A 24297-nucleotide genomic window follows, 5' to 3' on the forward strand; every position below is an offset into this window, starting at 1 on the left:
GTGTCCATTAATCCCAAGACTTTGGAACTCCTGCGTCCCCCAACCCAGCTGTCCCTAGCTGAGAATGGTATTACTTATTTGGGGGTGGTTCTAACAAAAACCCCAGAACAACAGTTTTGGGGCAAATTTCCCACAGCTACTTGCTGGGGTGAAAAAAGACCAACAAAGAATGAACCCGCTTGCGACTTAGTTAGGGAGATTGACAGTTGTTAAGATAGTGCTTCTACACAGAATTCGACACCAATTTCAAGCACTTCCGCTTTGTGTACCTAAATCCTTTTTTAGCTCACTTACGGGACTGACCACGGCATACATATGTCAAAATAAAATCACACAGAATAGCAATGTCCACTTGCACGGCTACAAAGCATAAGGGAGGCTTGCATTTCCCACAATTTACAGGTATTATGAAGGTGCACAACTGTTAGACATAAAGGAATGGTCACCAGAGGCGGACAGCAAGATAGGGCGGTCGCTGACACTCCCCTTTCAGGTCTAATTTGGCTAGGTCGGAAACATAGACCCCCGAAGTGAAGCACAGTAAAATAGCGGCTTTGGAAGTTGGGGTTTGAGACTCAGAAATTAAAGAGGGGGTATTGCCTATGTCCCCTTCCCTGTTTCTTCTGATTTTATGGATGTAGAACTCAGTGCCTTCAGGACCTGGATGGAGGCGTGTTATTCGAAAATAGGTGATATGTTTCTGGGCGAGAACCTTAGGACCTTTGAGGAGTGTTGGAGGGATTTCGGGGTCGGAGAGGAGGACAGGTTCAGCTACACTCAACATCGTCATTTGCTAACAAGTCTGAAGATTATAGCAGCAGCTACGAGACAACTGACACCTTTCGAGACATGTTATCACAACCTATACAGGCTCGACAAAACGAATATTGAACCTGTATAAATTGTTAAATAAAAAAGGTACGACATTGGTTCATTGGAACTACATTCAAAAGTGGGAGGACATACTGGGTAGCAGCATACCAAGAAAACAGTGGGAACACATATGGGGAATAATTCTGAAACTTACCCGTTCCATCCAGACAAGGGAAAGGTGGTACAAAATGAGGTTTCAATGGCACTATATCCCCGAGTGGCTCCACACCATGTACTCGATTACATCAGATTTATGCTGGAGGGGTTGTAAATCTAAGGGGGACTGGAGACATATCTGATGGGACTGCCCGGTTATTAGACCATACTGGGACGAGGATCAAAGACAAATGGCTGGAATGTTCCCAGATATTGGTTCAATAGCAATAGGGGTGTGGCTGTGTGGGTTGTGGCTTCCAAAACAGAAAACATTTTCTAACAGACAGAAACGCAGGTTTATGGCTTTTCTTATTGGTTAGTAGTGGCGGAAAAGTGGAAATTATGGCAGGCGCCAACTAACCTAGACTGGCTGCAGAAAGTACGGTCATTTATCTCTTTGAAATGGGCAACCTACATAATTCAAAGGGATCAACCCACTTTCAAGAGGAACTTGGAGGATATCTTCAAAAAGTCTATATGCTTCAATGGTGCACGCATAGATTACGGATTTTGGACATTATGTGACGTAATCGAAGAGAATAAAGCTATAGGTTGCCCTGTGCAATCCCTCTGGTAGGGGTGGGAGGGATAGGGGGGAGTTGGGGATTTGCTTACATTCTTGTTATTTTTTATTGGAAACCAATAAATATATTTTTTAAAAGAACACATTTAAGATGAATCCACAACAGAAGATACAAGTTGTAAGTGTTAAGGTACATGGGCAACTATGAACATAACTTTGGGTCATGCGACGTGAACCGGTATGAAACCTTTTGATCAAGAATAGAGTGTACCAGAGAGGAAAGGGTAATGTTTGCCAATGGTTATTTCACACTATGCAAGAGAGGGTGGTAGACACAAGGTTTGGAGAGCCTCTCTGATGGAAGTGTGTTTATGAAACATACACGTCTGTCCTTTAGGGAAGAACAGACAAGGATCTCTAGTGAAATTAGACTTATAAAACATGTCTATTCAGGCCCATGAGTTTGGAGGGCAGATATTTAAAGCTTTAGATGTGTGTCCTTGGCAAAGGAAAATTAAATGATTGTAGTGTAGGAACAGATATGCAAAACCAAATGAAGCATTCTGCAGCTATTATATGAAAGATTACTCCGTTTTGTGTATTTTTAATGAAGCCGTGAACTCAATATAAACTGACCTGCAGGGGCGTGGCCAAGATGGCGGGCTGAGTGGACGTGCCATGGTAGAGCTCTGTCCCAGCCCGATATATTAAGGAAGATAACCAACATCAGGTATGTCTTTAAGTGTGAAATGAAATGGTGGGATCGGCAGCTGAACAGGCGAAAACCATAAAGGAGGAGAAATGGAGACCGAAACCAGAGAGGGAGAAGATAGGAGCGGGCCAGCAGATCAGTAGAAGAGGCCCGGAGGAAAGAAAATGGCGTGCAGCCCCAGCCAACGCCGGGACATTGCAGCGGTCCGGAACTGAAGGCGAGGGCGCACAGGGACGGAGAGAGCACAGCACCGTCCCAGTGCTGATCAGGCTGTGCTGAAATCTGCTCTGATCGGGAAGACCCCGAAGAGACGAGAAGCAGTGGAAGGCAAGCAACACGGCTGCAAGGCGGGAGAGCCGAGCGGGAGGAAGATCCGAAGCGTTGCCTGACGTGGGAGGGGGGAGGCAGCGTGGAAACTGAGCAGCGCTCCTCGGATTAGCTGGAGAGGAGCAGAGCTATTGGAGCCCAGTGGGAGAGTGAAGGCGGTGATCCCCACGTCGCAGAAGCGAAGAGGCAGGTGACCAGGTGTGGCAGACGATGGAGCCCCCAGACATGGAGCTGAAGCCCATGACCAGGAGAGGTGAGAAGAGAGACGGTGAACCATAGTGAGGAGGAGCTGGCCGGTCCCACGGGGTGCCACCAGTCCCACTGCTGGATCATTGGAAGCAGGGAGAGGAGGAGCAAGGAGAAGGGACCAAGCGCCGTGGACGGGAGGACCAGCGGAAAGGGCAGGAATCACTGTGGCGACCCGGGAAACACAGCACTGGCTAAGGAGTAGCAAAAGAGGAGTGCAGCAGAGAGCAAAAATCACTGCAGCGGCCCGGGAGACCCAGCCCCTGCTGGGAAGTAGCAGCAGAGGAACAGTGAAATGTGCAGCTGCTGACAGGGATTGGTATTGGCTGTCCAATACAACAGAGCCAGGAGAGGTCACTGGAAAGACTGGTAAGGCTGCAGAAGGAGAGATATAGCACTGCAGTAAAGCACCTGGTGGGGCCCTGATTGGATACCCACCTAAGAGTGCAACTGGGACAAGCAGACCCCGGGAGGACATGGGGGTGGGGGTGGGGAAAGCCCTGACTCAAACAAGGCACTGAGCAATAGAGGCGGAAATAACACACCGCCCCAAGCGACGGGCGCTGAACTGACCAACACACCCGGGGGAGCTGTGCCAACAGCCTCAAATGGACCAATTGGGGCTTCCAACAACAGCGTGCCGGCTCAGGAGACCTGAAGTGTGGTAAGGCCGGGGGCAAAGTAGGTGGAGGAGCCAGGGAGGGGGTGGGGGGAGAAGGACCCTCTGGATATAAGGGGAGAAGTGAAGGAGGAGAGGTCCTGCGCCCCATAACAATAAAGAGGCGAGTCAGAGAGTATCATGGAAAAGGCTGGAGGAACACCAGAGAAGCAACTTGGAAGCGCACAAAGGAGGATACCTCGCCGGAGAAGACTGGAGGCAGGAGCGGCGAGGACAGAGCAGTACAAAACGGTGCAACGGGTCGGACAATTAAAGCAAGTGGAGAACGCCAGATAAGTGAACGAACGACAAAACAGGAGATACTGGGGAGCAGCGGACAGATCTGTACGGTGATGGGAAAGTAGAAGCCGATGGGACCAACCCTGGAGAGCAGGAACAGGACAGACACAACAAGGGACAGTTTCATACAAAACTTCCCTTTGGAAACTCAGTAAGCCAGATCGACAGAGGAATGGCGCTCACTAAGGAGGACTTGCTTGCAGCACTTTCCAAGTTCAAGGGATAGCTCACCAAGACAGTTAAGGTGGAAGGAGCAAGTATCAGAGAAGAGCTCTCGCAGGCCATTGATCATTATTTTGATATAAACTACCAAACAGACTCATCTCTCTATTTTTGAACAAGTATTATACATTTTGGATACCCGAGTATACTGCTTTGAACTTTAAACAATTACGTGCCCAGGTTGGGCCCAAATGAGAGCGGCTGTGTGACCCAGTACTGTTACTTGGTCTCTAGCTTTTGTCACATTTGTTAGAACTGCCTTCTTTAGATTGATTCTCCATTCGAACTGTGTGGTGCACCCCTTTCTTATAAATACCCTTTCCTTCCCATTGCTAAACCTTGTGAAATGCCATTTTGCTCAGCTTTCATTTAAGTATATGCTATACTGATGCACTGTCTGATTTATACTGGTGCACAAACTTATGGGAAGTGTGGATAGGGTGTGCAAGAAGCTATTTCTATATAAATTGTGCTTTCCCTCCCTTGTGAGAAATTGATAGAGGATCCCTTGTGTGTAGTTTTCACTGTGCCGTTTTGCTCAGTTTTCACTCTGGTTCACTTGGTCTACAATTTAAATAGGGAGTGTGTGTATAGTTTTCCTTGACTTATTTTAACTTGCTTGATGACTGTGATAAATGTGCTTTAATAGAAGTGTATAAAATACATATATATATATATATACTTTTTAATACAAAGCTTTGGTTAGTGTTTCCTTGTACCATAGTCTTGTGGGCCTATTCTGTAAACCCTGAATACTGCTCATCTCCCTCTTGAGATAGGTCTGACTGCTCAGCCACAGCTACAAACTAAATCTTTGTGGTACAGACTGATACCAAAGGGGATTTATTGCTCTCAACTGTGGTCCTAATCTTCTGTAGTGCTCCCTAAGGGAACTGCACAGGATTCTGCCTAACACCGATGAGCAAAGGGATCCACTAGAAGAGCCCATAACATGTGAGGAGGTGCAAAGGGCAATATCCAGATTGCAAGTGAACAAAAGCCCGGGGGCGGATGGGCTAACAGCGACGTTTTATGTGCCAGGGGTATTTACTAATTTGCGAGAACAGGGGGAGATCACGAAATCTATGAACATGGCCCATGTCACCCTCATACCGAAGCCGGGAAAGAATCTGCACATGTGCTCCTCATACTGCCCTATAGCACTAATCAATGTGTATGCTAAACTGTATACAAAAATATTGGCGTCGAGACTCGAGGGGATCTTACCGGAGCTAGCGAGCTAGGACCAAACAAGGTAGGAACACGTTTGAGAACATTAGAAGGGAACTACACATAACTGACGGAACGAGGAGGGGGATCTAAGCCCACATGTCTGATGATGCTAGATGCCGAGAAGGCATTTGACTGTGTCAACTAGGCCTTTATGGAACGAACACTTAGGAAGGTGGGTATAGGACCGAACCTTCTAAAAATTATACAGGCTAGCTATCGGCATCCCCGTGCTAAAGTAACAGTAAATGGGGGTCTGACTGAACCATTCCCAATAAGGAGGTAAACAAAGCAGGAATGCCTGCCCTCCCCACTCCTTTTTGCTCTGGTAATGGAGCCATTCGCGCATCGGATACGGGAGAACAGGGAGATCCAAGGGGTTAGGTGGGCGAAGACAGACTACAAGATAGACCTATTTGCCAGCAATATGATCATGATCACTGAACCGGAGAGATCATTCCCAGCAATAATGGAGGAGATAAAGGCCTTTTCTGTAGTGTTGGGGTTCAAAGTGAACTTTGGGAAATCAGAAATCTTAAATCTATTGGTGGGGAAGAGGGAAAGGGAGCAGCTGGAAAATAACACATTCAGGTGGGCATCGGTGCAAGTCAGATATCTCGGGGGCGGGGGGTGTCCTGTCAAAGGATCGACTCTAAAGGGTCGAGTCAAAATGACCGAAAACAAAAGGGTCGAATATATTTTTAAAATGTATATTTTTTTGTTGTTGCTTTAGTATAGGTAAAAAAAAGCTGTTTTTACACCAAAAACGGGGGTTTGGGTGGGGGAACCCCCATAAAAAAAAACAAAAAACAAAACAAATTCGACCCTTTTTTTCGGTCATTTTGGCTCGACCCTTTTGTCATTCGACCCTTTTGATTCAAACATTTGGCCTATAACCATCTCGGGGTAAATCTAACATCCTCCATAAAACAGATAGTGGGGGCAAACTACTTGCCGCTGCTGAAACAAATCAAGGCAGATCTAGCAAGATGGAGAGGGATGTACTTTCAGGCACTTCCATTAGTAGTCTCGGGAATGCTGATGAAGGACATCCAGGAAAGCATTATGGGTTTTATCTAGGCAGGGTAAAAACTGAGGCTAGGGAGGAAAACTCTCTTTAGGAGCAAGGTGCAGGGGGGGTGGCCTGCCCCAATATAATGAAATACTACCAAGCGGTACAGCTGAGGGCACTAGCAGAGTGGGGAAGGATGGGGAATCAGAAACAGAGGGTGGGAATGGAGCAAGCGGTAGCGGGGGAACACCTCTGGAAGATGGCAGGGATGAGGAAGTAAGACAGGCCAGCAGGGTTATTGGAGAATCCAATTACAAGAAACACTATCAGAATCTGGGAGCAGCTGAACAAGAGGTTTAAACGATCTCCCTGGCCATTCCCCCACACTCCCATTTTTAGGAACTCCGCCTTCCCACCAGGCAAGGAATATAGTAGATTCAAGCAGTGGGTGAAGGGAGGAATAAGGAGGCTCAGTGATTTCTATGCGGGGACGCAGTTCAGGTCATTTGCGGATTGTAGAAGGGAACTGGGCTTAAAAGAAGGTGACAGGTTTGGATACGAGCAAGTGAGAACCCCCGCAATGATGGAAGGAGCTACAAGGGATTATACGAAGTGGGAGAAATTAATGGCGTCGGCAGAGACCAACTGGGGACTTCTATCTGCAATATATAAGATCTTGCTAAGGGAGGAGAGAGAAAGGGAAGGGACACTGAGGCACAAATGGGAAAAGGTAAGAGGGAAAGAGATCACCGACAAGGAGTGGGACAGGGCGTTAAACAATTGCCATGCCTCATACACAGCGGTGCAACATAGGGAACTACAATCCAAGCTTCTATATCAAATGGCACTACATCCAGGAGAGGCTCCAAAAAATGTTCCCGACAATGTCAGTAGAATGTTAGAGGGGGTGGGGGAAAACAGGAACAATGGAACATATTTGGTGAGGATGCCAAAGGTTAAAGGACTTCTGGCAGGAGGTGAAATCTACAGTAATTGAGTAACTGGGAATAGAAGTAGAATCTGGGGGAGCGGATATTTATATAGGTATAAGACCTGATGGACATGGAATCCTGAGAGGAGACATGGGGAAGTTATGGGCAAACTTAACGATGGCCGCAAAGAGATGCATAGTCAGGCAATGGAAACAGAAGGAGACGCCATCCATTATGGTACTATACAATATGGGATACAGTTGATGTAGAAAAGATGACTGCAATAATCTGAGGAACGCTGCGGAAATTCAATAAAGTTTGGTCAACCTTCATAAAACAAGCTACCAAAGATGCTAGACCCCTATATGCCCCACAGAGAATAAAGGCACTAGGAATTATAGAGGAAGAAGAGGACTGAGCCACAGACAGTTAAAAGGACCTAAGGGAATGCCTGTAGGACTGGTGTGGGGGGTGGGTGTGGGGGGAAGTGAGAGGGGAGAGATTAATATTACGACGTTACATGTTGACAGGAAACGTGTTATGTTTGGAAATGCTTGAAGAATCACAGCTAATTGCATGTGCATAAAGAATTGAGCAATAAAGTTTTGGTTGAAAAAAAACGGATCTGCAACTGATAGAACTTGTCACAGGTTATTTTATTTTTTTCTCTCCTGAAAAATGTCATTTTAAATTACACCATAAGCCATCACAAGTGTAAATAAACTAACCTCGATATTCTCTGGCAGCGGCCTGCTTTTCTTTTTGTGTTTCTTTCCACTGGATGTTAGCTCTGCATAACTTCTAAACACTTCTTCAAAGCGAGCCTTCGTTTTTGCCTTTGTCTCACTCTCTTCTGCAGAATAAGTAAGCAGAGCAATTAAGTGATTGCTAGTGTTATTTTTTGAAAAGCTTCAAAAAAGACCCGTACAAACAACTTCCCAAGATCATAGGAAGATAGAACCAAAACTGGCATCTTGTCATGAGTACACTCAAACGTAATCATAGGCGGGCAGAAATCGGGCAAAACAGCAAAATGTTTATTGATGCAGCACTCCTATGTGAAAGATAACAGAACGCAAATCATCACAGATACACAGATGAAATGAGAACACATTGTTTACATGGCAAACACAGCCACAAGTCCGTACTTTATCAGTTGCCATTGCATGCAACACTGGCACAAGGGAAAATGCTTTTTTTTCTCAATCACCTAAATGCCTGCAGACGTGGAGAGCATTTTAGTTATTTATTTAGAAAATGAGTACTTGTACCATAATTACTGCACCTAAAGCATGTTACTGTTAGAACATCCAATTTCTGGGAGCTTCACCAAGGATCATTGCATGTTGGTGTAATATAAATAAAGAAGATCAGATATTGAAACAGGAGCCTGAACATTACAGCATACATCCATTAGTTACACAACATACAGTTATGTGCTATTATGTAGACATCAGAGGGAGAAAGGGACCAGACATCTGAAGAGGACTACTGAAGCAAACCCCAAGAGGAGTGGACGTGAAGCTCAAATTCAGCCATACTCGTTGGAAACGAAAAGGAGAGATGGGTATAGGTGAAAGCGAATGATAAATCCATAGCTTAGCTCGTGAGAGGTCGAGCAAAAACAGGCCAAGCTTAAGGTACACAAGACTACCCCATCCGAGGAGAACACACCTGGGCCACAGAAACCAATTGCAATCCACCGGAGGAGCATCATCACAACATTGCTGCTGTAGCGTGAAGACTGACGTCTCAGGGAAATGCAAAGACACCATCAAGGCCAACCTAATACGTGAAGGCAAACAAGAGCGGATCAGATCCCAGAGGCTGGAGTGTGTGCCATCCAGGAAAAATAATAGGCTATCAAGTTCATCCTGCCACCCGACTAAAGAGAAACTACCACAGGAGGATGCACAGCTATTAACCTGAACCCTGTGGTTAACAAAGGACAGGCAAACGTGGAGAGCCTTCTTGTCCAGCTGGTGCAGAGTCAGGCAGCTACCAAAAGAAGGCATAGAGAGAGTCTAGTAGAACTAAAGAATATCTTTAAACCCTGATTATGAACATCAAGTGTTATGCCACAAGAACGCAGCCAAAAATATTTAGGTCTGCAAAGAATTCAAGGTCTGGGTGTGTGCTATTGGAAATCCAGGAAAGCCTGGATCTAGGGGATGTCCCTTGGAAATCTATAACATTCCTGCAATGACGATAGTCCTAGGAAATGGATCCACAACATGCAGCAGCACTGATCAGAGAGAAAGATGAACCTGGGATCACCAAGAGAACCGAAGCGCTTAGGGAAGTGGCAGCCCAAATTAGAGGAACGGAAGTAAAAAGAAGGCCAAGACCCAACTTCGACAGGAAGCTTTGCGCCCTATCCCAGAACGAGTAGGGGCCTATATCCCCAAAGAGGCGATCAGCGAGCCTGAAGAAACCAAGCCCTCAACCAAGGACATCGGCTGTCAATAAGCAGCCAAACATCGCAGCAAGAGGAAACAATTCATGCAGAAACTACTGTGTAAGAATTAACTCATGACCAAGAGAAGACTACCGGAGGAAGAACCACAGGTTCATCTCCATGGGATACATGGTGCGTGAAGCTGCCCTGGGTCTGAGGAGAGCACCTGGATAGCGAAAAAAGGGGGAAAAGATAGAAAGAGCCTCAGCCTCCCTGATAAAAAATACAACAAAGCAAGGTGAGTTCCATGAAGAGATGGCCCTTCTGAGGACGGTTGTCTGTTACAGGGTGCAGTTAAAAAAACAAAACAATGGGGAGCCCCATGGCACCAGTGGAAAGTTATTGGCCTCCCACATCGCTGATCTCTTCAACCGGTCCTTTGACTATGGTTGCTTTCCCTCTATATTCAAAACGGCCACAGTCATCCCTCACCTAAAAACAACTCAAGGGTTGACCCGAACCTGTCGGGAGACTTTCACCCTTTGTCTCTCCTTCTGTACTACTCTAAAGTGCTGGAAAGGTTAGTGTTCAACAGTCTTGCCAATTTCCTAGACAGCCACAACCTTCAAAACACCCCCTACAAGCAGGTTTCCGCTCCCATCACACCACAGAAATTGCTCCCATTAATGTCTCCAACTTCATAGCCGCTGCTAAGCACTCCAACCTATTCTCCATCCTAATCCTCCTTAACCTGCCGATTACTCTGATCTTCTTAATACTCTCTCTCTTCTCTTGGGATTCACAATAGAGCCCTTGCCTGGATTCAATCCTACCTAGCACCTAAGCAATTCTGTCTCCTGAAATAACCACTCTCAACTCACTCCTCTAACTGCTGGTCTTCGGCAAGGCTCTGTCTTGGGTCCTCTCTTTTTTACACTCTGCATCTCTGCTCTTGTGGCACTAATCCCCATTGGGTTCTCGTATCAACTATTTGTGGATGGTACCCCCAAATCTTCTTTTCATTTCCTGAACTCTCATCCGATCACTCGATCAATATTTTCAAATGTCTCCATGCCATTAAATATTGCAAGGCTTCACACTCTCTGCAAGGTGCTCTTCTTCCCTGATAAATATTTTCTCTCTCACTCTCACAGCCTCCCCTGCCTAGTCCCTACCTGACACACCTCCCCCCCTAATCCTCTTTAGCTCAAAACCTTGGTGCCATCTATGACTCTTCTCACTCTTTCTCTGCTTCCATCTCCAAAACTGCAAAGGCGGATTGCCTCAACCTCACAAATATTAGGCACCTCCTTCCTTTCAACACCGTCATGAATCTCTTAACCACTATTGTATTCTCTAAACTAGACTACTGTCCCAGCATCCTCTTTGGTCTCCCCAACTATGCTTTCTGTCCTCTCGACATGAGCATTAACTTCGCTAGCAGAACTCTCTTTGAACGCCATCACTTCACAACTACTTCTTCTTACTGTCACCAGGTTGGATGGATGATTATGCAAAACAGGGCCAGATTTAAAGTCATTCTCCTGGTTCACACATTGATCTACGGTAAGGCACCACTGTATCTATTCTCCTCTATCCAACTCCACAAGCCTTCTTGCCTCCTTGATTACCCTTGTGGCACCTTGCCCTTCCCTGTGCTTCCTCTCGCTTCCGCTCCTTCTCTCTTTTTGCTCTACTTGCATGCAATTCTCTTCCCCAGACATTCAAGAAACAGTGTACACAGATTTGTTGAAAGCTAAATTGAAAGCCTACCTCCTAGTTAACCTCTTAACCTACCTTTCATCTGCCTTCATGCAAACATTTTTCCCTTGCCTATAATCGGTCTCTGACCCTCACTTTCTCTAGCTCCACTCAGAACACTTCATCCATCATTGTCACATCCCTAACATAGCTGGGGGTACCACCTACCTACGTTAGGGAATCCTGAGGACCCTCCCACCAAAACTCTACCTAAGGTCTCCTCCAAGGTGGCCAGGACAGGGCAGACGCTTCCTGATCACAATCCGGGGGGTGGTGTACTGCAGGAGGATCACCTGGGTGGAGACAAGCCCCAGGGTAGTGGGGAGATTCTGCAGGGTGATTGTCATGCACTCACTATCCCAGAATACATCTAACCTCCTCCTGACACACCAGAACACGCCCAATCACAGGTTTCGCTCCCCCACATTGCAGCAGCAGGGGTATGTTCCGTCGGCTCCTCTTCAAACAGGCCTGCGCACACTAAGGCCTCAACAGGGTACACCATGTTCTGGGCGGCTGCGGCCGCTTCTGGGATGGCAATCGCCTTGGCATCTGTCAACACGCCCGTCGAGAGATCGCGTTTCCATGGTACCACGGCTCCCTGCACGTCACGTGATACGGAAGTTACGATCATGTGTCTTGGGTTCCATGACAACACAAACAGCTGCTGTTTGCGCCATACTGCGCTTCTCAGCTGTTTCTTCAGCGTTTGGCATTTCGTTTTTGGACCTCGTCTTGCTCCCTGGATTTCTGACCTTGGACTACGAATACCTGTATTTCCTTATGCCTCGCCCTTTTATCTCATCGTTTGTTCTGCTGGCTCATTTGGAACTGCCTTGACTTCGGCTTCTGATTAACGGACTGCTCTGGATTCTGCCCTTTTCGTACCGTGCTTCTGATTGCTTACCCGGTATCCACGAACCTGCTTTTTGTACTCTGGACTTCTTGGTGTCTGCTCTCCGCTTACGTAGTGGACATTCATTTGACAGGAGCTTGCTTGCCCTTTCCCTGTCACTTGGGTGCATCCAGTGAGTGTCTCATTTTGCTCGATTTGCTGCCACGGACGCCTCCTGCTGCTGCAACCGCACTCCCTGAGGGTACAGTGTACACCGTCCTTGGGGGAAACCTGAAGCAGCATTCCTGTTTCTCTGGTCTTTCTTTGATATAGTCTCCATCCATTACCCGGGTAGGTGCCATTATTGTTAACATTGCCCTGTTGTTACATTGCCACCTAAGTCCTGCTGTATAACTTGCCTAATTGCCTTTTTCCTTTGCAGCCACTCGGGGGACCCGGTGTTTCTGTTCCTGCCACCTGTGGCCCTAATAGCTTAACAGCGAGTGTTTGGTGTCTCTCTGTTCGGTGCTTAGGGATGGAGGTAAACCTAATCTACGCGACTCCCGAGTCTTGACAGTGATACACATTATTTCTCATCTAAGAGGGATACTCTTGCCACTGGGTTAAAGGAGGAACTGTCTTATTGTCACTTGATATATCTCGACCTCTTAGTAAGGATGAAAGAATAAACTCCAAAGGCGTAACCCAACAAAGTGTTGCGGGTCAAGTGGCACAGCGAGTAGAGCGCTTGCTTTGACATCTGTGCAGAGCCTGCTAACGCAGGTTCAAATCCCAGCAGGCCAAACTCAGCCTTTCATCCTTCCAAGGTTGATAAATGAGTACCACACACCGTGGGTAATAATAAGCAGCGCTCAGATACCTGAGGGTTTGTAGCGCTATATAAATGCCAAATTATTATTATTGAATCAAAAGAACAGGTCTTTTCTATCCATAAAATTAAATATCCTCCCCAATGCCTGAGGGATACCAAAAGGAATGACATAAATTTGACCTTTTCTATACCATTTGTTTCCAATAAGATTAAACCCTATATAATCTCTCTTCTAAAAGTGCCAAAGGAATTAAAACCACCCTTAAATGTGGAATAGATGCAGAAAAACCTAATTGCCTTAAAATGAACTACATGTCCCAGAATCCTTCAGGCACTGTGATGAAGAAGAGGTTTGAGGGGGCATGCAAAAGTAAAGGACAGGTAGGCAGGCCCAACAGCCTTTGCCAAGGTCAGGCAATTAACACCAAGGGCCTGCACCTGAAAACAATTGCCTTACCTGAGAAGCATAAAAGGCTTCAGCAGGAAGGAGCAGTAGGCAGGAACTGGAGCAGGAGCTGTAATATTGGAAGTAGTAGCAGAAGAAGAAGCAGAGCACAGGGCTGTCAGTTTACAAGAAAGTGTGACCACTTAAGGGACAACAGAAGAACAGATTTCATCTGCAAGTCCCGAGTTGGTCCTGTGTTAACAAACTCAGTTGGGCTGTGGCTGCAATGGAAGAAACTTGGAGAACTCAATGATTTCCCTGAAGTTGAGCAGCTACCCAAGGCCTGTGTGCAGAAGCAAGCTGAGGGAAGTAGGAGATAAGAAAACTCTTTGTGGTCGAAGCCGGATCGGAGACACCCATACTGCAGATGGGTGTGGGTCCCAAGAGTCCCTGAAGTAGTAGTCGTGCAAGAAGAAAAGTCGGGAAGTTTAAGCTGCCTGCAACAGCAGTGATTTTGGAGCCAGTGAGTGAAGCTCTGTCCTCTCCAATTCACAAAAACTCCTTGCCGATAACTATAACCAGCTCAAATTAACACTTGTGTAGAAGTGGGAGCGTGTCTGTTGCTGTGGGAAGTCTTCAAAACAAAGGAAAAGTATCCAGAACATGTTTAGCACAAGTTAAAGTGCTTGCATGGAAGGAAAGCTTTTATTTTCCATTGTTGTATTTAAAAACCTTTACTCGAGTGGGCGCTTTCCTCCAATTAAGAGGGAGAACGTTGTTGGTAATCACTCGAGAGGTAGCAACTGACTTTCCTGAACTGTTATAAGAATACTTACATCAAAGACAAGTTGCGTTTAAGTGATTGTGATTCCAGATCAACGTTACAGCAGCAGCCTGCATGAAATAAAAGGGAACACAAGTCTTTAAGTTGAAATTCTCCAAAGAGTGGTTGTGTGTACCTAATTGTGTTTCTCTAGTGAAACCTATCTCTTGTAATATTCAGAACAAATAGGTTGTAGTTGTAGAAGTTGCTGAAGTCATGAGAACAAGGATTACCCAAGCCAGTATACCGATCCTTTTTAAGGAGAAACCAGCCCTATTAAGATCCAACCACCAATGTTTTGAATTTGTTGAAATTGCTACAAACCCATTGACCTCTGACACAAGGGTGACAAGGTTATCCAAGGCTGGAAGAGTGGCAATACAGCTTTGGGGTAACTACTGGAATCAAGAAGGTGTGTATAAAACAGGGAAAGGGAATTGGGTGCTTGTTAAAAAGACTGATTTACAATCTGTGAAGGATAATGGTTGGGTGAGCTTACAGTTGTTGGTGCGCCGTAAGGTGATGTAATGAAAACGTCTTAAACAAATTGCTTGAAATTCTTTTAATTAGAGATTTTCAGTGTTATAGCCTTATTGGATGACACGTGTTTCGGCAGAGAAAAATTGCCTTTTTCAAATCCACGCCATATTCATTTTCACAGATATCAGCATAATGCGAAGAGATTGTCAGTCATGGGTTCAATTCCACTCTTGCACTGCTTGCGGGGCTGGCTACTGGTTCTGCCGATCTGACAGGGGCTAGTGCTCAGCTCCACTACGAAAAATATGGTTACAATATCACTATAATGTGAAACAGTTTATAAAAGAATGGATCACCATATGCATCATTAAGATCAATGTGTATAGGCCCACATTACTGTGGATGCAAGCAGACCTCTGTGATCAAATGATAATGATGTGTTATTATATAGCACTTACGCTTAAGCGCTTTCTATAGAACAAATATACATACAATATCACCCAATCTGTGTTGGTACGCATTTATCGACTTTGGAAGAATGAAAGGCTGAGATGAGGTGTTTAAGAACAGACTAAATCAGTGATTCAGCCCCTGAAGTGTGCCTGAAATAAACCTTTAATGAGTTTAGCAATTTTTGTATAGAATTCCAGAAAGACAAATGATTTGTTATTCCTATACTTTCTTCTTTAGGGTCACTGCTGAAAGTGTTAAACTTGTGAAACCCCTGTTTGTTTTGTTCTTTTAAGAGGCCTGCAAAAGAAAGCCAGCCACTCCAGAAACAAAGAGCCACATGGTGCAGGCCACAGCCCAGGAGGTTGCATTTTTTTTTTTTTTTTTTTAGGGGTAGCAAAGGAGACCCCAGGGCTAGCAAGGGAGACCTCAGGGGGTCACTGTTGCGACTCCCAAATGACGTCCCTGCGCAAGGAAAATGTGGAGGCTGGGAAAGGGGTGGAGCTAGAGGTCCTGATGAAGACTTCAAGGTGACATCCCAGTTCTCAAGAGGATATCTCAGGCAGTGATTGCCCAGGGAGCCAGCTAACTGGAGCAGCCAAATGGAGCAAAGGGAAGCTTTTGGGAAGGGCTAGAAAAAGCCCAGCAAAGTCTGTTGACAGTGAGAGGCATACAGGTGAAGTCAGAGAGCAGGTGAGGAGGACCAAAAGACCAAAGATGAGGGTGTAGCAGCTGGAGGTCTTAGAGGAGACTTGTGTGTTGGAGGTAAGGTGTTGTGGTGACAAGGGAGTTTACCAATTGGGTGAGAGTGAGAGTGGTTGGAGGTCATTTTAAAGAGAGATCAGAAGGTGATTTAAGTATAAGTGAGAGAGTAGTTGAAGGTAATTTTGGAGAGAGAGTATGAACCAGGTTGAGAACAGGACTGAGAGAAGAAGGAAGCGAGAGGCACGAGGGTGAAGTAGAGGCAAGGCAGGGTATTGCTGGGAGGAGTGACCTTTGGAGAGATCAGGAGGAAGTTATAAGGCAGATAGGGGAGACGGGAGCAAGAGAGACAGATAGGGTCAGGAGACAGAGAAGAGAGAGTGAAGAGTCTCTCTTCACTCTGTCTCTGAAGCGTGAGAGAGAGGGAGAGGGACATAAAAAGATACCCACTGTAGTGTCTAACGTACCTCTAGTACAGATTCCCAATGTCTCCAAATTTATGGGATATTCTGTCCATCGGAACGAGACCAGAGCACTTTTAGTGTAGCACCAAAACATTTCATTTTTTATTTTTACTCGAAGGCCAGCAGGGTCCAGCTCTACCTCGCCTTCTTGAGCGCCGCCCCGTGCCTTGCTCTTCAGTGCTTTTCAATCGCCATGATCGGTAGACAGTTTTTAGAAACTAAAGGATACTTTTTGAGGGTACTTATGGGAGATTTCCAAGAACCGGAGACCCATTATTGGGTGGATGGATAAATGTTCCTTTATTAAAAAGGTTTCTGAAAACCACTGACCAAACAGAGCATCAGCTCTAGAGCCAAGATCGTGCCAGTAGTGTGTACAAAAAGTCGAACGAGAGGCCCACTTAGCTAGTTTTGCAATGGATTCCCATGGAACATATTTCTGGAAAGACACATAAGCTGCCTTCCATGCACCAGATGAGCATGAAGACCTTTTGGTGCTGGTAGGCCTTACACAGTAAGAGCATGAATGCTTGAGGAAGTCCTAAAGTTGTCCTATCCAGGTAGAACTGAAGTGCTCTCCTTGCATCCAAATTATGCAGAACCATTTCTGCATCAGATGAAGGGTTAGTAAAGAAAACTGGTAAGGCAATTCGCTTAGTCAGTGGAGGTGATGGTGACTAGGAAAGCTACCTTAAAATTAAGTTATTTTTTTAGAGCAATGATGACCATGGGCTCATGGCATAAAGAATGTATAACTATACTAAGATCCCATTTAGTATGAGGAGTCTTAATGGGCAGGTACAGATGGAAGAGTGTCAAAATGGTGTTTCACCACTGGGTTTATCAAGGTGAAAATTATTATTATAAAGAACAAAAATTGGAACTCAAATACGCGCCAATGGCAGAGAGGTAAGTCTTACATGAGTTTATCTGAATCCTGTGACAGTCGGGTTGGAGATGAAGGAAAGAACATGGTCTATAGACTCTAAAAATGGCACGTCCAGGCAACAGTGACAAAAAAGGGGCTGCTGACTCCTACATTGGGCTCACGTAGCTTGTTTATTTGCTGTCTCTATGATGCAAAGATTGTCTTCTGAAAGGTCCAGATGAGTTAACGACCTGATCTCAGGAACCAGGATGCCAAGGTCATCGATTCTGGGGAGGGGTTCCACACCATCTATTTTGCTGATGTAGGAGATTCGGAATCCCCAGCAGATGAATTTGAGGACCGACAGAGGCTTGTCAGGTCCAAGAACCAGAATCTGGCTGGTCACCATGCTACTATAAACACAAACAAACAATTCTTCACCTCTCTGAGCTTCAGAAGAGCTTGATGAATTAGAGGCAGCATTGGAAAGTCTAGCGCCAACATGTTGATACAGAATATTACTAGAGCATCTCTCCCTGAAAGGCTGGACCCAGATCTTCCTGGGAGGGGTACAATGGGAGCTTCTTGTTGATGAGTAGGTCTATTGCAGGAGTTTCCCCATTTGCAAAAAATCTGGCTGAGGACGTTGTTGTTTAGTTACCACTTGTGATTCGCTGGTCGCTAAGCGACTGAGGAAGTCTCCTGCCAAATTCTCCTGACCCGGAATATGGATCGCTTGCAGCCATATCACCCCTGAATCGCCCATTATCACAACTTTAATGACAGCAGGATTAGCGGTTAAGATTTGGTGCCTATCTGTTTGTTCACGTAGAACATTGAAACAGCATTGTCTGTTCTGATGCAAAACTACCTTGTTAAAAATACTTGAATGAAAAGCCTTCCGGGCCAAGAAAATGGCTGACCACTCCAAAAAAGGTTGAATACTTCCATGTTGTCCAATGTCGCCCTTAAACCAGTAAGGATTCGTCAGTGGTAACCTGAGGCGCTGGATCCAAAAAGGGGGCCCCTTGCAATGGTGCAATGGGTTGAACTGGTTGGACCACCACGGGAGATCGTCCCTCATTTTTGGTGCTACTGGGACCAAGCGAGGCTGGGGGTCCGTTGCCTGGCACCAAGCTTCTCTCAACGCCAACTTGGTGCGTCTCATCTTGAGCCTTACCAATGAAACTGCAACAACGCAGGAAGCCATCAAGCCCAACAGTCCCTTAAATCACCATGCGGTCATACAGGTCAAATTTAAGAATAGGGCACAGGTTTGAAAAAGATATGGTATTTGTGCCTCCGTTACAAAAGCCCTTGCTACTGTTGAGTTCCAGCTAAATCCGATGAAATTCAGGTCTTGAGTGACCATGAGAGAGGATTTCCTCCAGTTCACCGAAAAGCCAAGGCGGTACGGGAGACAAAGTAGTGCTTGCAGTACGGTACTCTCCCTTAGTGGAAAATGGGGCCAGAGGAGCTCATAGTTCAAATATGGATACATACTTTTACTCCACGCAGCCTATGAAGGCCGTAATCGCCAACATCCTTTTGGCAAACACTCTCGGGACCACGCTCATACCGAAAGGAAGGACTCTGTACTCAAGTGATTGTTCCCAATAGAGACACCGAGAAAGTTCTAGTGCTGGGGCCATACCGGAACATGAAGATATGCATCTTTTAGATCCACTGCAGAGAGTCAATCTTCCTGTTGCAGAGAAGAACAGACCTGTGTAGGGGAAATCTTCTTGAATCTCTCCTGGGGGTGGGGGGAGGTTGAATTCGGACAGATATAGGATGGTGCGCAGAATCTCCTGTAAGGAACTCATGGTGGCAACAGTAAAGACAGACACAAGTGATCACAGTTCAAGGGTGTTTATTAAACTGTATGCAGGTTGGAAAAACGGCTAATCTACACCTAAATCAAAGATGGGAGCAAGCGTCGACCATCAAATGAAAATAAGGCAGTCCTAGTGGCATTGTGTCAAATAATAAAGGGCCTATACTAAGAAACCTATTGCTAAACCTTACAACTAATACAAACAGGGGTGTGGGATGGTTTTCAATTAAATAAAGAATTGTTCAAAAATAATATGTCAGGATGCAGTAACTTGGGTCTCCCTTCCCCATGTTTTGAGCACAGAGTAAAGTGGGATCTTGAAGCACAGTACACTCACGAGCTTCCCCAGCACGAGACAACAGTTCCACTTGCAGCTACCAGGGCCGTCGATGGCCAAGTCTCGTTTCTCTTGAAAGTCTCTTGCCTTCGAGGGCCTGACTTATTCAATAACAAAAGTTCCTTCAACAAAAATGAAAGTGAGTTTCCTGGTTTTACTTCGGGTGAGGATCCTTCACCCCTGGGTCTCCCTCTTCCTGGCGCTGACCCCTCTTTACTTTCAGCCTCCCTCCTCCGGGTTCAATATGGCTTGTCCTTTATTCATTAACCTTAATCTCTTAAAACAGTTCCTGTGGACCTCCCTCTGCAGGGTTCACCTTCGTCAACACAGTTTCTCTGGACTTTAGACTTTGCCCCTCTTTGTCAGCACCCCTCTACCGGGTTCACGCTTGCCAATATCACCTTCACATTTACTTTCAATTTTTACAAGATTCACTTCCCTTGCTTTCTTTATAGTTCTTAGGTCAAAGGATTTCGACTGTACAGGGATTTTGCTTGACCTCCTGTATGACCACTTTGGCCTATCTTGGCAGCACTCCTCCGGCCTTCTGGTATCTGTAGTTTTACTCAGATGGGGATCGACCAGAGTTTCTCAGAGCAGCACCCATGTGGTGCCGGTCCGCTTCTGCAGCTGGTCTCACCTTTAAAATCTTACAGTTCTTTGAAATTCTCTCACTTTGCGACTTTCATTCACCACAGGACAGTTCTCATCGGTTCTACCTTCGACTAACTGGATGTGATGAAGCGCTTGTCAAGGCCGGTACCACGGTAGCTGGAGTCTCCCTTGATCCGGCTTATCAGTGTTGATACGCTGCATATTTACTTCCGTCTGTATCCCGCTTTCGGGTCTAAAACCAGACGTGGGCTAACCTTATTAGGCAAGACAAAACTACAACTACCAGACTGTCTGATAGTTCTCGTGCCGTATTTTTTTGCATTTCAGGCGCGAGAACGCCAGCGCAAGGACACCAAGCGGTCTGTGGTGAATATAAATAGACCCCTTGCAGTACGTTCCTTTTAGCAGCTTTTCAGTAGTAGTAGAACTTGTGTTTTAATATTATTGCTTTTACCTTTTAAGATCGTATTTTTTTGTATTGATTTTATTTGTCCTGCTTCTGCCAAGTGTAACGTGTTGCTGTAACTGATTGTTTCCTGGGGCTTTGAAGGCAGCCTTTACTATATTTGTTCTAATACTTTCATATTTACTTCCGTCTGTATCCCGCTTTTGGGTCTAAAAGCAGATGTGTGCTTACCTTATTAGGCAAGACAAAACTACAACTCCCAGACCGCATGATAGTTCTAGCGCCGTATTTTTTGCATTTCTGGCGTGAGAGCGCTGGCGCGGGATCTCCAAGCGGTCTGAGGCAGTCCGTGAAGGCCCGGAAGACAGGAAGCGCCTGTGGTTTTCGCCTTCCCTACTGCATGGGCATTGTGGAAGTTCTGGCTGCCATTGCTGCAGCCAGAACCATTTTTGATCATCGTACTTTGTTGTTGGACTCACGAAATATGGTAAGTCCTATTGCAGAGAATAAGCTATGCGCCCCTCAGGATCATGGTTTCCCCATATCGCCTTGTAATCATGTACAGGAACCCAGAATTGACTTGCCTCAGATACGTGGCAATTTTGTTACCTCGGCATTGTCTCTGTCCCCCACTCTAGCAATAGAGGAGCCAGTGACTAATTTGGACTGCACTAATAATATGGAAGGTGCTTCGAACCTAGAACCACAAGACTGTTTAATCTTTGATCAGATTGACGCACCTTTACTATGTGAATTGTCTGCCGCTCAGAAGGAGGGTGGTGTGCCTCAGGATGAGGGCGCTGGGAAACCCCCCCATTCCCCAGAGCCATGATTACCCCAGTTCTAGACCTTAAATTAATGTTGTTGAACACCAGGTCCTTGGGGAAACATGCAGTGGAAATAGCCCCCTATATTTGTGAAAAGGATATTTAAATTTGCGCTATCACCGAGACATGGGCCCACAATGCAGCTGGCCCTTCACTGAGCTTAGCTATTCCAGAGAGCTATCGCATGTTACGACATGACAGGACTGATGGGAGAGGGCCGGGGGGGGGGGGGAGGTGGGGTTCCGTTGATATTCAAATCTGACCTCATAGTATGGGAAGTTAAAGTGCAACCTGTCCAAGGGATTGAGTCCATACTAGTCAAAATAGGACTCCATGCAGAATCTACTGTCAATGTTCTTCTGTTATATAGACCTCCAGCAGCTGTGGATGATTTTGACAATATTTTATCCAACTACCTTCTCCCTTTTTTTTTTTAAATTAAGGGATTTTAATCTTTGGCTAGGGCAGGATGATAATTCAGCTTTAGAGCTGCAGACAGCACTATCTAATATAGGCTTTGAACAGATGATATATGTTCCTACTCACTGTAAGGGCCATACCCTTGATTGGGTTTCTACTCTCAACACGGTCATAAAAAACTTTGCAATTTCGGCCTGTCGCCGGTCAGATCATTTTTTTGTGCACTTTATGGTTTGTTTAGAATTTCCTGTGAAAAATAAGGGAATACATACTCGGGTATCTTCAGTTAGAAACTTGAAGAACCTAACGATGGAGCCCATTGAATCATTGCTGGGTCCAGTTGTTGCTAACTTCTCTAATTTAGAATCAGTGGAAGAGATTTTGAATCTTCTCCTATCTACTTTTGATAGTTTATCCGAAACGTTGGCACCTCTAAAAAAGAGATTTCGTAAGGAAGTATCAAACAGCAAACTCTTGGTTCTCCCCGGAACTTAAGATTCTTGAAGCATCTAGTGTTAAGCTCTTCTATGAGTGGAAAGTTTACAAGTCCCCGTCGACCTTGGCTGCATACAAAGGAGCGGCCAAAGCATATGAATCAGCTATTGACGAGGCAAAAAAAAATACCTTCAAATAGAAGAATTCAGACGGCCCAATCTGACGTGAAGGAGCTTTTTAAAATCCTGAAAGAACAAGAAATGCCTCACAAACAGGATTCTGGCACTGTTGTTAAGGATGCCGGCAGGTGTTCAGCCGTCCAGGAAGCCATGCAGGGTAAATTCTGCAATATTAAGGCAGATATTCAATCTAAGGTATCAGTTGATGAAGCAAAGTAGACTTCGTCAGATGCCCTTCCATTCCAGAATTTAGTTTTACGGATATTACAACTCAAGAACTCAATTAAAAACTACTAAATGCAAAGGAGATCCGTGCTCGGCTGTTATTGTTAAAGCCTGCTCCTCTATTTTGTTGGATGCCATTTGGAATTTTGTTAATGCCTCCTTTTGTGGGAACGTAGGGCCTCAGGGATAAAAAAAAAATGCATGGATTACTCCCATTCTCAAAAAGCCAGGTCTTGCTGTGGATATGCCCCTAAACTACAGACCTATTTCAAATACCCTGTTCATACTAAACATTTTGGATCGGGTGGCGTATGTCCAGACTTAGGCACATCTTAATAAGTACCCCATTCTTAATAATCAATCAGGGTTCAGGCCAGGATTTGGGACTGAAGCCGCACTGCTTGAACTTAAGGATAGACTGCTGGCACGTGTGGACAACAGAGCGGCATCCATCTTGATGCTCTTGGACTTGTCTGCAGCCTTCTACCTGGGGGATCATTCCATCATGCTCACCAGGCTGAGGGATGTTGCCAAATTCTCGTGTGCAGCGTCTCAATGGGTTGCATCGCTTCCAAGTAATCGGGACTGTAGAGTTTACTGTGAGGAGGCAGAGGCCTTGCCTATCACCTTGAAATTTGGTGTCCCTCGGGGTTCATGTATTTCACCCTGCCTCTACAACATATTTACAGTACCCTTCTTTGCTCTTTTAGAGCAAAGTGGGGTAGTGTTTACGAATTATGCAGATGATACGCAGTGCATCATCCCAATCACTGGTATACATGATGTTGATAAAGGGCTGTTGAATAAAATATACTCTCTTATAGAGGGCTGGATGGTTCAAAATTCCCTGGCTCTGTAAAGAGATAAAACCTTTCTCTTGGTCATTGGCACTCCCAACCTGGTTAGGAAGCTGGGTCCAGCGTATGAGAGTTTTCTAATTGAGGATACAAGAATTGTGGCCCTAAAGAAGGTTAAGACGCTGGGCGTCATCTTTGACCAACACCTAAATATGAAGGCTCATGTGGGTAGCCTGGTGTCTCCCTCGGCTTATTATATCAGGCTGTTGGCCCATATTCGTCCTTTTATTTCTCAGGTGAATGCTGAGACCATCTCCCAGGCTATTGTTGGTGCTAAAATTGATTAATTGTAGTAGTTTACTGTTTGGCATCAATAAAGCCAATATTAACCGGCTGCAGGTGATACAGAACAGTGTAGTGCGCGTTGTATTGGGAATTTCCTGGAGAGACCATGTGTCTGAGTGTAGACGCTCTCTCACTGGTTTCCTGTAGAGTCAAGGGTTTTGTTCCGTATTTTGGTAATTGTACAGAAGTGTTGACTGCGCAGGATTCCCACTTTTTTTCAGGACCTGCTTAAAGAAAAAAGCCATATCAGAACACGGATCCAGCATTACGGTTCAGTTGACTCTTCCGAGATGTAGGACTATCAAAGCCATCAAGGGTGCATTTCATTATGCGGCCCCTAGAGCATGGAATAGCCTGCCCCCTGAACTTAGGAGCATAAAGTCTATGGAAGTTTTTAAAAAGAAACTTAAAACTCTTCTTTTTGTTTAATCATTTGGAGTGATCATTATCTGGCTTTTTTACTTAGGATTCTGATTTGTTGTTGGTCTTTCTCGGTTGTTGCGCCACCAAGCCTACGGGTCCATGGTTTGCGCAATATACATTTTAAAAGTAAAAAGTGGACCATTGACATCTGCTGCAACTCACTTGGGCTATTGCCCTCAGTCTTACGATTCCTTCTGCGGAGGTTTCGCAGGGTTTTGTCTAAAAGGGCAAGGTTGTGTCTCTCCTTGTCAACCTCTCTATG

At 45.5% G+C, this 24297-nt stretch overlaps 1 protein-coding gene across 1 annotated transcript in view; it reads right to left on the minus strand.

Annotated features, from left to right (window-relative positions):
* The window catches only part of AHI1 (Abelson helper integration site 1), a 2019384-nt gene that overhangs the window by 1871782 nt on the left and 123305 nt on the right, over window positions 1-24297 (minus strand). Inside the window, exon 3 of the mRNA XM_069606745.1 lies at window positions 7920-8044. Coding sequence (XP_069462846.1) covers window positions 7920-8044 — 125 coding nt within the window. The remainder of the gene's footprint in view (window positions 1-7919; window positions 8045-24297) is intronic.

This window comes from Ambystoma mexicanum, chromosome 4p (genome assembly GCF_040938575.1).
Source record: "Ambystoma mexicanum isolate Mex_15411 chromosome 4p, UKY_AmexF1_1, whole genome shotgun sequence".
Lineage (NCBI taxonomy): Eukaryota > Metazoa > Chordata > Amphibia > Caudata > Ambystomatidae > Ambystoma > Ambystoma mexicanum.